Source organism: Aspergillus fijiensis (genome assembly GCF_003184825.1).
Source record: "Aspergillus fijiensis CBS 313.89 unplaced genomic scaffold BO72scaffold_71, whole genome shotgun sequence".
In the NCBI taxonomy this organism is placed as follows: Eukaryota; Fungi; Ascomycota; class Eurotiomycetes; order Eurotiales; family Aspergillaceae; genus Aspergillus; species Aspergillus fijiensis.
In genome coordinates this window covers 89,212-101,063 of record NW_024469047.1, presented here as the reverse complement: position 1 = coordinate 101,063, position 11,852 = coordinate 89,212, and the positions used below count along the sequence as shown (strand labels likewise).

The following is an 11,852-nucleotide window of genomic DNA, read 5'->3' as shown; positions in this document are numbered from 1 at the left end:
CCTCCACAGTCGATATGCTGAGACCTCTTCCCTTTACATTTTGAAATGATTAGTCAACTACTGATGCTCTATCCGATCACTGATAGTCTTCTACTGTATGTCTTGCTTACAGTCGGAGTTCAGTGGAACTGATGATATATGGAAGCGCATGATCAACCTATCAAATCAATCGGCGATGTGACACACGTCTCACCCCATTGCCCCTCATCCCGAAACCAGCCCCGCGCCTACTGACCCAAAATCGTAGCCAACGACTGGCTATCACTCTCGGGCTCACCCTTGTCATCCGTGGGGATTTTCTGAGACGCGAAGGCCAAGAAGATCGCCTCCCAATGCCCATCAGCGAACTTGAACAGCAACGCCCCGTCTTCATAGATCCCATTCGTGTAGCCTTCGCTGCCCTGATTCATGTGAATATCATGAATCCCCGAGCCATAAGAGGAGCCGAAGATGTAGATGGTCGCCTTCTGGTTGATCGCGTCCGTCAGGATGGGGTCCACCTGATCGAGGATGTCTTGATCACCGTCCGCCCCGAGGACCGTGCCAGCATCGATGTCCACCAGCCCCTCGGTGCGGACAAAGTCCAGCCCCTGGATGCTCACCGTGGTCTCGTGGCGCCGGCGAGACTGGCTGTGCACGGAGCTGCTGAGGAGGTGGAAGCCCTGGTCCAGGCTGTCGATCTGCTCGGTGATGGCGTGGGTGAAGTTGCGGTCAAACCAGTAGACGAGGCGACTATCCTTATCGGTGGACTTGACGTTGATGGCGGCCTCGAGCTGCTTTCGGGAAGAAGTGTCGTCTTTGAAGTAGAGGTAGATGTGGGGAGACTTGGGATCCTCGGCGTCGGTCTGAGCCTCGTAGCGGGTGGGCTGGCCGATCCAGACGCCGTAGTGGGAGATAGTCATGATGGCAAGCTTGATGGTGGAATGCTTGCTGATAGTGGGTATAGGAAGCTTTGATCAAATTGAGGGGCTTTGGAAAGATGAGCAAGGCCAAGGCCGACAGAGGCAGGGTAGTTAGCCTACTTAACTTGTTGATTCAGCTCAGCCGGAAGCCTGCCTGGGAGCATCGTCCTACCTCTCGCCTCAGCTATCGCTCCCACCTCCGTCATCGGCACGGCTCGCACTGCAAGATCGGCAAGCGCTGGTCTGGACTCGTCAGGCCGATAGGAAGTGACAGCTGCTGATAAGCCAACCCAGAGAGCTGCGCCCCGCACGTGCCATGCTTAGCGTGCTTGACACCTCTTCAGCTCGCCTTGTTTGCCGGATCCTACTGCGTCATTGGGCAGGTTTCGGTCACGCCGATCTAGTCTCTACTGCTTGTTTAGCTCTAATTCCTATGGCAGCGCATGGGTGGGAGTGACATTCGTTTTCTCCTCAGGACTTCATATAGTCGTGCCTACTGAAGGACTGGCTGACCGAACAATTCGAACTAAGATAGTCTGGTTTTCCCGCTACCAGCATATGGATGATTTAAGCGGATTGCGCACGACAATCAGTTCAACTGCTGATCAATGAGTAAATGGAAGAACAAGGAGTTGGTAGTACTACTAGACACTTGGTTATTAAGCTTCATTGAAGGTTAGTGCCATTGGGCCAGGGAAGAAGCCAATAACTTAGCCGAGAGAATGGCAGAACATCTCTCCGTAGTTAATAGCTGAACTAAAGTGACAAATCTCTCTCCCCATCTACATATGGCGTGACAGTGATTCTTTGTGACTCTCCACCCTAGAGATACCCCGCCTGCTCTTTCTCACGGAGGACCTAGTTGTATGCGTAGGCATTGAGTAGGCCCTAGTCAGGCTAGAGAGCTACTTGGTGATGGCATGGGCGAATATCTTTTCATGTTATCGATTCCAATGATAGTCACATATGAGAGGTGTCGGGTGGAGGCACTCTATATTGACATCATGAGTAAGTTACCATCTTATTTATCAGGTGGCCGTCAGGAAGACCCTGTGTGGGTAAGAGATTGCTGCTCCTTATGACCCTGCTAAGGGTGTCGGGGTGTAGGCTTTCACAACCCGGCGCATGGGATGATAAGTATCTTGCCATTCACCTATATACACAACATATGTAGATATAATTGTAGCGAGGCTTCATGTCATTCCAATGATGCACTGAAAAGTCTCAGTGTTCAACATCATAATCTTCATGCACTCTGCACCTCTTCAAACGAGCTGAGAACAAATCCCTAACCCAAAACGGTTAGCACAGCCAGCATCCCAGGAAGAATCCAATCACATGACCATTCCCCGGAGAAGCCGCCGCTGCTGACACATGCGAATCAACATCATCGCACCCGTCCCGCCCTGTCAACAAAAGAAGGCCACCTGTTAGCCAAATCGACATCGAATATATCGGGGAGAGCAAAAAAAAGTCCACCCACCCCTCAGTCCCCCGGCCTCTACACACGCCCATCATGCTCTCCGGCATTCAAAATGTCCGGCAAACCGCCGCCCAGATCCTGAATTTCGGTCTGGTGCTCAGCACCGCCTTTATGGTACGTTCCCGCAAAAGGCAGAGTGCGTGCGCGGGTTTTCGCAGGGGTCGTAGCTAGCTAGCTGCGCGCGCGAGAACCGCCACAGCTCTTCTACCCTACACGATTGACAATGGAGCTTTGTGCGAAACGGTGGCTGACCATGGCGACTTCATCACCCAGATGTGGAAAGGTCTCTCCGTCCTCACCAACTCGCCCAGCCCGATCGTCGTCGTCCTCAGTGGCTCGATGGAACCGGCCTTCCAGCGCGGCGACCTCCTCTTCCTCCGGAACAACCAGCCCATGCTGAACGTGGGGGAGATCGTGGTGTATCAGGTCAAAGATAAGGAGATTCCGATCGTACATCGGGTGGTGCGACAGTTTGGTGATGAGTGGGTTTTTCTTCCTTCCTTTGTTTCCTTTTTTAGGGTCTCCGCTGCTTTGATTTCTGGAGTTGGGGGGACTGTACGCATTTGCAGCAGGGTTGAGGTTGAGATGAGTTGAACAAAAGCAAGGGCATCAGGCTGATTCTGGGGTATGAATATGCAAACAGGTCCAACTCGAAACTCCTCACAAAAGGTGACAACAACATCGCCGATGATACGGAACTCTACGCGCGCGGACAGGATTACCTCGATCGGGAGGATGTCGTGGGCAGTGTGTTTGGGTACATTCCGTTTGTCGGGTACGTGACCATTCTCCTGTCGGAGCATCCGTGGTTGAAGACGGTTATGCTGGGTGTGATGGGGGTCTTGGTGTTGTTGCAGAGGGAGTAAGTTCGGGAGTATATACTTGGAAACTGTATGGGTATGGGCCTCTTCTCTTTCCGAGCCTCTCAGGTATGCTCTTTGAGAAAAATTTCTGGGTTGTGCTCTTTTGGAGTTTCGGGTTGGGGTCTGGAAGGATGATATGTAGGAACGACACAACATTCGGACGCGACGCGTGCCTCGGATCTGAGCTCAACGATAACCGAGTGCAGGTGAACTTGGAAGGGCGATATTGCGATTGCAGCTGCAAGTAAACAATAGAAGCTTGAACCCTTGCCCACACTGCAGTATATCGAGGGTTCGTGGTCAAGCCATGCTACCTTGACAAGACATCAGACCAAGTTTACATTGCATTCGACTGTAAAGAAACAGGCCCCGACCACAAGGACCGATAAAGCATCAATTGACCCTCTCCTGACCACATAAACCCACTCCGCAGGCCAGCAAGCTCAGCCTGTCGGATAACAGCGGAACTAAAGCCTGCATTTCCGGTTCATAAATCAAGGATGGCCATTCGTTGTAAGCATTTCAACCGCCCCATTGGCCCCAGTTTTGAGAATACAAAGTCAAAATTGCCGTTACTGTGACAGGATAGGCACAAGTGCGACTTCAACTTCGCGTGGCGAGGGGGGACATGGGTTAATTTCCTCTAAATAACGAACCTTTTCTCAGGTCTTTTCGGCCGTCGACACACAAAGTGACCTCGTTCATCCTAGCGAGGTGTCATATAGTACACTCAGGCATTGGTTTTGATGGAAATCAAATGACTACGTAGATCATTCATCGCTTGATTGATTCTGCTGGATCTGTCGTCGTAGGTCAACTCGAGAGCGGGGGCGATAAGACTCCCCAGTAAAATCGCGAGCAGTTCCAGACAAACCCTCGTGACGTGACGCGCTGTCGCTCCAAGCGACTCAACGCTTGCTGAAACGACAGGCCCATTCCAATGAGGAACGAATAGACAACTGGCTTGATCTAGGCAGCACTTAGTCAATGGACACATGTAGCAAGTCTCCGATGCCACGTCCTGAACCTGAGTGGGTTGAACTCCGGTGGCTAGATTAACTTCGTCAGATCCTGCATCGTGCGCAAAGTCAAAGTCTAGAACCTTTACGTAGAAGGTGGTGGAGCGGACCTACATAACACAAACTTGCCTGCTGTGCTAGTACCCCGTTAGGGCACACCAAGCCCGTCAAAGTCTCATTCGCAGGGCCTGAGTTGAAAGTGGAGGTACTGCACTTATGTCCCACTTGACAGAAGATATCCAGCCATTCTCAGTGAATTGTATGCAAGTGTAGTGTGTATGCCCTAAAGCTCTTGCCCTACAGCATACCTAGAATCAGTAGCCCCAAAGGCTGCCGGGCCCTTCGGTATCCTTTCCTCATTCTCTTTTACTCTTTCAGGAAAAATCAAACCTTGGTCCATGGACAAGGCTCGGCAAGTAGAATATGGGAAAAAAAGGCGTGGACCAGATGAAAGTAACCGACTGGAAACCCGCGGGCTGGGACTATGTGTAAACTCTCGGTCATCGCCAGGTACGCGCACACCGACCGTTCCATGCGTCGCGGTGCCCTAAAAGCCCCATTGCCTTGAGGTGCAGGGGCTTGGTGGGAGTGCGAATTTTGTGTTTCGAAGAAGGGCCGGTTCCGATGGATCGGGCTTTGCATCTTGGCCCGAACAGGTAATATAATCATCTCTTCCGTGGTTGCACAATTGCCAATGAGCATTGAGCACGCTTGACCCGGGGAGATGCTGCTCATGGATTGTATTGCCATTGGTCAGCTTAGAAAAGGTTCTGCTAGATGAGTCAGCGGAGATGCACATGCTGGGCTTAGTACATAGAGAAAAGTGGAGCCGCGGTCCCTGGCCGAGAGTATTGAGCCGTGGCTGCATTGTTCGGCTTGCGCTTTGTTGGTCTTCTAGGGCATCTGTGTCAAGTGCGCTTTTTTTAGGTCTGGAAAGCGCATTGTAGAAAGAAACAATGCGATGAGAGGGCTCTTTCGGACATCTACACGGATGACGAGAGGACGAACAAGGGCGAGGAAGAGCCACCTGTGGCCTCGAAGAATCGATCGGAAAAGAGATCACCTAGCTGGGAAAAAACAAACCGCTGTCAAAACAGCAGCAGAGGCCAGAAGACAGAATAAAAGTGGAAACCCGAGTATCCACTGACAGAAAAGTCCCCGAGACCACAGACCATGCCAATCCTCTTGGATGATACATTGCTCTCGTGCCCTAGTCTACATTTCGATCTTCTTCTAACTAGCCCCAGTAGAAGAATCTTTACTTGGACCCGCTTCTGGCTCTTGCTCGGCTTCACTTCTTCTTTCAAGGCCAGCAGGTGCCGCATCTCGAGACAATACCAAGAAAATCCCTTTGTATCAGCACAAAGGGGTCTTCTTGGTATTGTCTCGTGTTACTTATCCTTGCAAGGTGATTGTCCGTCACGTTAACGGCACGACAAATAGAAATGAGGAGGCAATACATACCGCTGCTGTCTTCCTTCACAAATGGACCTCTGTAACTGTTCCACTCTCTTCTCCACCGTCGTCGAGTCTTTCCAACCCTAAATCCACCCTGTCCACCCTGCGTGGCCGTTTATGTTCATAGCGTTTTCTCCCCAACTTTCTGCCCCACAGCCAATTGGCTTCCTGTGCTTGTCACTGCCTCTAATCCTCTCCATGGTTCCTGAGTCGATTGAAGCTGACGCATTCGCTCGTCACCCTTGCTCTTTCTCTCCTCTTTTACCCATTCCCACTTTGGGTGGCACATGTCTCCTTTCTCGGCGTCGTAAACCCAATGGTCCAGACCAAAGCCCTACCCAGGGGGATGCGGATGGGGGGCCCACAGGGTCGATTCAAGCAGGCTATTTAGAGCGGCAGATGCCCTCCTTCTTATGCACCTGTTCGTTCGTCAGTCACTCTCATTTCAATAAAGACACCAAGTCTTTTCGTTCAGTCTTTTCCTTTGGTCTTTTCGTTAAGTTACAATCGTAACTCACATTCTCTATCAATTGTCGTCGATACTTGATTGTATCGACAGCCTTTCCTTCCTTGCCACTTCAATCAGACATAGTCCTCGCTTGACGCGTAGGAACGTTCTCTACAACAAAAGCCAACACACTCTCTCTTGATACTATCAGTCAGGATGCAGTTCATCACCCGCTCTCTTTTCCTGCTGAGCGCCCTCGGCGCCGGCACCTTCGCTGTTCCCCAGGGCAACGAGCGTCGCCAATGGAACTGGGGTGCTTCCTCGACCACCTCCGTCGTTTCCTCCGCCACTTCGTCCTCTTCGGCCTCCTCCTCCGACTGGACCGCCACTCCGGCTAGTGGAAGCTACTCCACCTCTGGCTTCGGTGCCAGCACCGCCGCCTACAGCTCCGGCAACACATATCAAGGCAACGTCGGCAACCCGTGGGGTAGCAACATGATCGAGGTGTCGGCCGACGAAGCTTCCTCGTACGAATATGTGATGCAGATCTCGGGCCAAAACACTGAAGACTGGACCGTTGTCTTCTGGAACAAGTACGGCCCCGACGGCTCCATGGATGGCTGGTACGGTTACTCTGCTCTCAGCCTCACTCTGGCGGCCGGTGAGACCAAGTACGTCGCTTTCATGGAGAACTCCAATGGTGGCTTCGGTGCCGCCGCGGGCAGCAGCCTCCCCACCGACAGCTATGGTGGCTATGCCTGCACCTGGGGTGAGTTCGACTTTGGCTCCGATGCCAACAACGGCTGGTCCGGATTCGATGTCAGCGCCATCCAGGCCCAGGATGCCAGCATGACCGTCCAGGGTATGAAGATCTGCGATGCTCTGGGCAGTACCTGCTCCTCAATCACCACCGATGCTGGTACCGTTGATAACGCCTACACCTCCGCCGAGAGTGCCGTGGGTGGTATTGGAGGAAACCTTTCGAGCGGCGCGGTCCGCTTGGCCGTTACCATCGATTACAGCGGATAGATATAGATCGTCTGAGCTTTGCTGCTTTATTAGTCTCTCCTAGAGAGAGACGGGGGGGGGGGGGGGGGGGGGGGGGGGGGGGGGGGGGGGGGGGTCGCTGGATAGAGATATAAATTGGTATAGATGAACATGTCCTGGATAGACAAAATAAAATATAGACTGCTCTGAAATCTTCATCGGACTGACCCTGTCAAATGAGGTAGCTGCAATTTTCAGAGATGAAATCGCGTTTTGTAGATTCCCGAAATCTGTCGGAGAGCATGTGGCGAAGCCGCTGTCACTTGACGTCGATCGCGATCGTCGTCCGAAATTCTTCGGACTCGGCAACACCATGGTATACGACCTCCCTGCATATAAATAGCTCGTGAATGCTTCAAAGTCGTGACTGGTAACCGACTCCAGTTCTCAATTTCCAAGTGTCAATCATGTCTCAAATCTATCTCATTACCGGTTGCTCGTCGGGACTCGGTCACGAATTCGCCCGTCAGGCACTCCACCGAGGCCATAAAGTCATCGCGCTTGCTCGCGATATTGCCAAGCTTGCCCCTCTGCAAGAGCTTGGCGCAGCGACGCTCACACTCGATGTGACAGCATCGCAGGAGGAATTGGATCGAACAGCAACAGCGGCCCTTGCGATTTATGGCAGCGTCGATATACTTGTGAACAATGCAGGCTACACGCTCTTCGGAGCGGTAGAAGATCTCAGGTATGGTTTGATTCGGGGTAAGAAAAGGTGCATTATTGACCGTATGAGTAGCTACGATGAATGTCTTAGGGAGTTCCAGACAAATGTGTTCGGGCCAATAGCTCTCACTCGTGGCCTGCTGCCTCATTTTCGTCGACGCCGTGCGGGAACGATCGTCAACATCGGTTCCCTCTGTGCATGGGAGACATACCCGGGTGTGGGTGCCTATAGTGCTTCCAAGGCGGCTTTTCGATGTGAGCACAATTTTATCCACTGATGACCCCGGATGGACATTCATGCTTTTTGTTCCAGACTTCACCGAGGCGCTTGCCCAAGAGACCGCCGGCACAGGCATAAGAACCCTTTTGGTCGAACCCGGCCAATTTCGTACAGATCTCCTGAGCCCGCGGAACAGCACGTTTGTCGAGACCAATATTCCAGAGTATCGAGACCTGACGGCTGCTTCGTTCGCAAACTTCCGCAATGCTCACGGCAAGCAACGGGGTGACCCAACAAAAGCCGTGGCTCGTGTTTTGGATGTCATCCACGGCGAGAACGAGGCCAGTGGCCGAGATTGGCCGGGAGAATTGGCGCTGGGCCCCGATGCAGTGGAAGCCATCCGAAGCAAATGCGAGCGAACCTTGAAGCGGTTGAATGAGTGGCAAGTTTTCTCATCGGAGACCGACGCTGAATGTGTTTAGCTCGAGATAAGCCGGCGTTGTAGTGATTTGTCTTTGAAAGGAGGCTGCTGCATGACTTGGTCGATGCAGGCGAGAGAGGACTCGAAAACCTGTCAATTACATCATAATCATGGCTGGCCACCTTGGTCACACTGCAGAAAGTTCCGCAGCGCTGAACAGTTCGTCGCCCTAATATAGAAGTTTGCGGGTCGGCCCACTTCGTGCAATGCTGGGTGGAAAGACAGAGTGAGGGAAGCTGTAAATAAACCGCATTGATTAGCAGTTAGGTCCAATATAGCCCAACTATTCAAAATAGCGACACATCGGTGCATCAGCTATCGCAGACCGTAAGTGGTTAGCCGAGGTTGTAGTTGGTTTCGCTCACGGTGTGCCTTGCGTCTGTCTGCAGGAGAAGTCAGAACTTACCCCTCGTTCAGTGACCCTAGCGACCAGGGATAGCATCCGGGTCATCCGAGCATGTATAGGGAATGATAAGCAGTCGAATGATTATTCTTCCAGCTTCTGCAGCCAACTGAGGACTAATTCTGCAGTGGCTGTCGCCTCTTATCTGCATGGGCATGATAAGCATCTATGGACGCCATCGTGGATGTGGAGACACACAAATTGCTCCTCCCACGGAGCAGCTGCTTGAACGAGAGAACTTGCTCAAGCTGGAGATCGAGGAAGAGAACATATTTCTCTTCAGCCTAGTGCAGTAGACTGCATAATTGTGATTGTAATTGTCCAGGAAGAATTGTAACGTTGGCGGATGAACACTTAATGGACCTCGGAAGAAGGACGAAGAGCCAGAGCGGGAAAGGATCGGCGGCCGGAGTGGAGTCCGCTCCGGCCCGCCCACTCAAATTAATTTGCTTCACTGACAAACGAATGTATCTCCGAGTGTCGGCCCATCCACAATTTCCCCGAACAACCTCCCTTATCATACAAATATATTGAGTCTGGAAGGCTTGTCCTAGTTTTTCAAAGCTTGTTGTGCCACTCGCGCCGCCACTAGTCTACCTGGCATCTGTGCACTATTCGTCAGCGCCATGGCGTGAGGATGGCGTCCGGCTGTCGCTACCGATAAGCCCCCGTCGGACCTCCGTTCGCTCCTCGGTCGAGAGAGGAACAGGCCTTACCACCAATCACTGATGTCAGGGATATTGGCTTGCCAGGCACCAACTATACCTTGCTCTAACCGATGACCTCGTATTCCAACTCGAATTGTTGCGATGCTGGCATGAGCATCGCGAAGCCATCTAGAGAAATTGACCAAAGGTAGGCATCAGACAATAGAGTCGTGACTGTAGACAGAGACAGTTTAAAGAACTGACACCGTTATACTCTAGAAAATGCTTGACGAGCCCCCATAGTCTTGACTGGAGGTCCGCGCGCCCATCACACTCTCTTCCCCCGAGTCAGAGTGGATACTTAGGGCTCCATCGAATGACACCCACTGACTAAACTTCAGCAACAGCCAATGGGGCTTTCTGCAGCTACTGGATAGTTGCTGAAGGATGGAGTAAAGCCCCATCAGGGCCGACGGCGAACGGTCGACTCCGTTCTCCAATTCATATTGTCGCCGGCCTAAGCGAGTAATCTCCGCCGGAGTATCACAATTATGGAGCCATTGTTGATGAAGTTGCATGAGCCTACAACCAACTTTCTGTATCGCGCAGCGTCAATTCACCACGTCCGTGATCGGACGAGCAGAAAGCTACCCTGAGCAGCATATAAATAAGGACTGAGTACCTCCCCTCAAGCCTCCTTGGAACCATCCAGCATCGGACAGCTTCAAGCATCGCCTCTGGTTCTTTCTTCTGCTCAATACGTGCCTTCATCCCCTCGTGAAAAACCTTCTTTCTGCCAAAATGAAGTTCACCACCATTCTTACCGGCTCGCTCCTCGCCAGCGCTGCTTTGGCTGCTCCTCTCACTGAGAAGCGTCGTGCCCGCGCCGAGGCTCGCGCCGAGGCCCGCCGTGCCACGGGCTTGAAGCGCAAGAGCAACCCTCCGTTGAGCCCTGCCACCAACACACCTCTCCAGCACGCCAACATCTCCCAGGTTGAGTACAGCTCTAACTGGGCCGGTGCGGTCTTGATTGGCTCGGGCTACACCGAAGTCACTGGTGAATTTGTCGTGCCCGCAGTTTCTTCCCCAAGTGGAGGTTCTGGTTTCGGCGGTGGCTTCGGCGGTGGTTCTGAGTACTGTGCCTCCGCCTGGGTTGGTATTGACGGTGACACCTGCGAGACCGCCATCCTCCAGACCGGTATCGACTTCTGCTACGAGGACGGCGAGACCTACTACGACGCCTGGTACGAATGGTACCCCGACTACGCCTACGACTTCGACAACATCGATATCTCCGAGGGCGATTCGATCAAGGTCACCGTCAAGGCCACCAGCGACACCAGCGGCACGGCCACCGTCGAGAACGTCTCCACCGGTCAATCCGTCACCCACAGCTTCAGCGGTAACGTCGAGGGCAGCCTCTGCGAGTAAGTCATGATCATCCCTGATACTGTACCCGACACAAGGACTGACCAATGATAAAGGACCAATGCGGAATGGATTGTTGAGGACTTCGAATCCGGTGACTCTCTGGTCGCTTTTGCTGACTTCGGCACTGTCACTTTCACCGGAGCTGAGGCTATCAGCAATGGCGAGACTGTCACTCCTTCCGGTGCCACCCTCATGGACATTGAGCAGGACGGCGAGGTCTTGACTTCCGTCAGCGTCTCAGGATCCACCGTCAAGGTCACCTACGTCTAGATGGTGTTCTAAAACCGGTTGTATATCGGGTTCCCCAAAGGAAGAAGGCTCGGAAAGAGAGGCAGATGGGTGAAAAGCTATCCGGATAGTTTGGTCTTGTTCTGTTGTTGATGTCCATTGATGTTGTGCTTGTATTGAGATTGTTGATATTATTCCAATAAAATTGCATGCGCCAAAATCTTTTTGCAAGTTCTAGAATCGGAGTCAGGTTAAGGAGCTTGATTGAGGAATGAAGAGAAAGCAGGGTCGACAATAACGGCTAATTTGATAATTGTTGGCTAGCATTTAACATGCAGGGTAGAAGGGTAGTGGGGTAGAAGGTGAAGGTATCGGTCTGTTGATGTACAGTTTTGGAAAGACACCAGTTTAATTCCTGGATCTGTATATGAGTTGGAAGAGAAGAAAAAGAAGAAGTAAGCGGAAGGAACATGGATCCGTTCATTATCTCATTTGGCGGGTGGTTTCCTCTAAAAAGTGGAATCAGTTAATAGTCTTCCGCTATATCTGGTCATTC

At 52.2% G+C, this 11,852-nt stretch overlaps 5 protein-coding genes across 5 annotated transcripts; 4 read left to right on the top strand and 1 right to left on the bottom strand.

Annotated features, from left to right (window-relative positions):
• Nucleotides 1–39: 39 nt before the first annotated feature.
• On the bottom strand, nt 40–1,147 carry BO72DRAFT_452497 (YukJ family protein). Its single transcript, XM_040945735.1, has one exon. The coding sequence runs from the start codon at nt 900–902 to the stop codon at nt 228–230; it is 675 nt and encodes a 224-aa protein (XP_040796663.1). The 5' UTR covers nt 903–1,147; the 3' UTR covers nt 40–227.
• A 1,155-nt stretch (nt 1,148–2,302) lies between these two features.
• On the top strand, nt 2,303–3,650 carry sec11 (signal peptidase complex catalytic subunit SEC11). Its single transcript, XM_040945734.1, has 3 exons — nt 2,303–2,499; nt 2,659–2,867; nt 3,029–3,650. Exons 1-3 carry the CDS (start codon nt 2,419–2,421, stop codon nt 3,249–3,251), a joined length of 513 nt encoding a protein of 170 aa, XP_040796662.1. The 5' UTR covers nt 2,303–2,418; the 3' UTR covers nt 3,252–3,650.
• Nucleotides 3,651–6,389: 2,739 nt separating this feature from the next.
• BO72DRAFT_531722 (putative allergen) lies at nt 6,390–7,202 on the top strand (the record flags this gene model as incomplete). The annotated part of the gene is made up of 1 exon (XM_040950388.1): nt 6,390–7,202. One exon carries the CDS (start codon nt 6,390–6,392, stop codon nt 7,200–7,202), a length of 813 nt encoding a protein of 270 aa, XP_040796661.1.
• Nucleotides 7,203–7,611: 409 nt separating this feature from the next.
• On the top strand, nt 7,612–8,588 carry BO72DRAFT_531721 (SDR family oxidoreductase; the record flags this gene model as incomplete). Its single annotated transcript, XM_040950387.1, has 3 exons — nt 7,612–7,908; nt 7,960–8,141; nt 8,200–8,588. Exons 1-3 carry the CDS (start codon nt 7,628–7,630, stop codon nt 8,586–8,588), a joined length of 852 nt encoding a protein of 283 aa, XP_040796660.1. The 5' UTR covers nt 7,612–7,627.
• A 1,850-nt stretch (nt 8,589–10,438) lies between these two features.
• On the top strand, nt 10,439–11,338 carry BO72DRAFT_388925 (A4/G1 family peptidase; the record flags this gene model as incomplete). The annotated part of the gene is made up of 2 exons (XM_040941743.1): nt 10,439–11,064; nt 11,122–11,338. The coding sequence occupies 2 exons, from the start codon at nt 10,439–10,441 to the stop codon at nt 11,336–11,338; spliced, it is 843 nt and encodes a 280-aa protein (XP_040796659.1).
• Nucleotides 11,339–11,852: the final 514 nt, after the last annotated feature.

Bases quoted from the DNA above. Each gene is read 5' to 3' on its own strand.
- BO72DRAFT_452497 (XM_040945735.1), bottom strand. From the start codon at position 902: ATGACTATCTCCCACTACGGCGTCTGGATCGGCCAGCCCACCCGCTAC.
- sec11 (XM_040945734.1), top strand. From the start codon at position 2,419: ATGCTCTCCGGCATTCAAAATGTCCGGCAAACCGCCGCCCAGATCCTG. The intron at 2,500-2,658 runs GTACGTTCCCGC...TTCATCACCCAG, and splicing joins TGCTCAGCACCGCCTTTATG to ATGTGGAAAGGTCTCTCCGT. The intron at 2,868-3,028 runs GTGGGTTTTTCT...ATATGCAAACAG, and splicing joins GTGCGACAGTTTGGTGATGA to GTCCAACTCGAAACTCCTCA.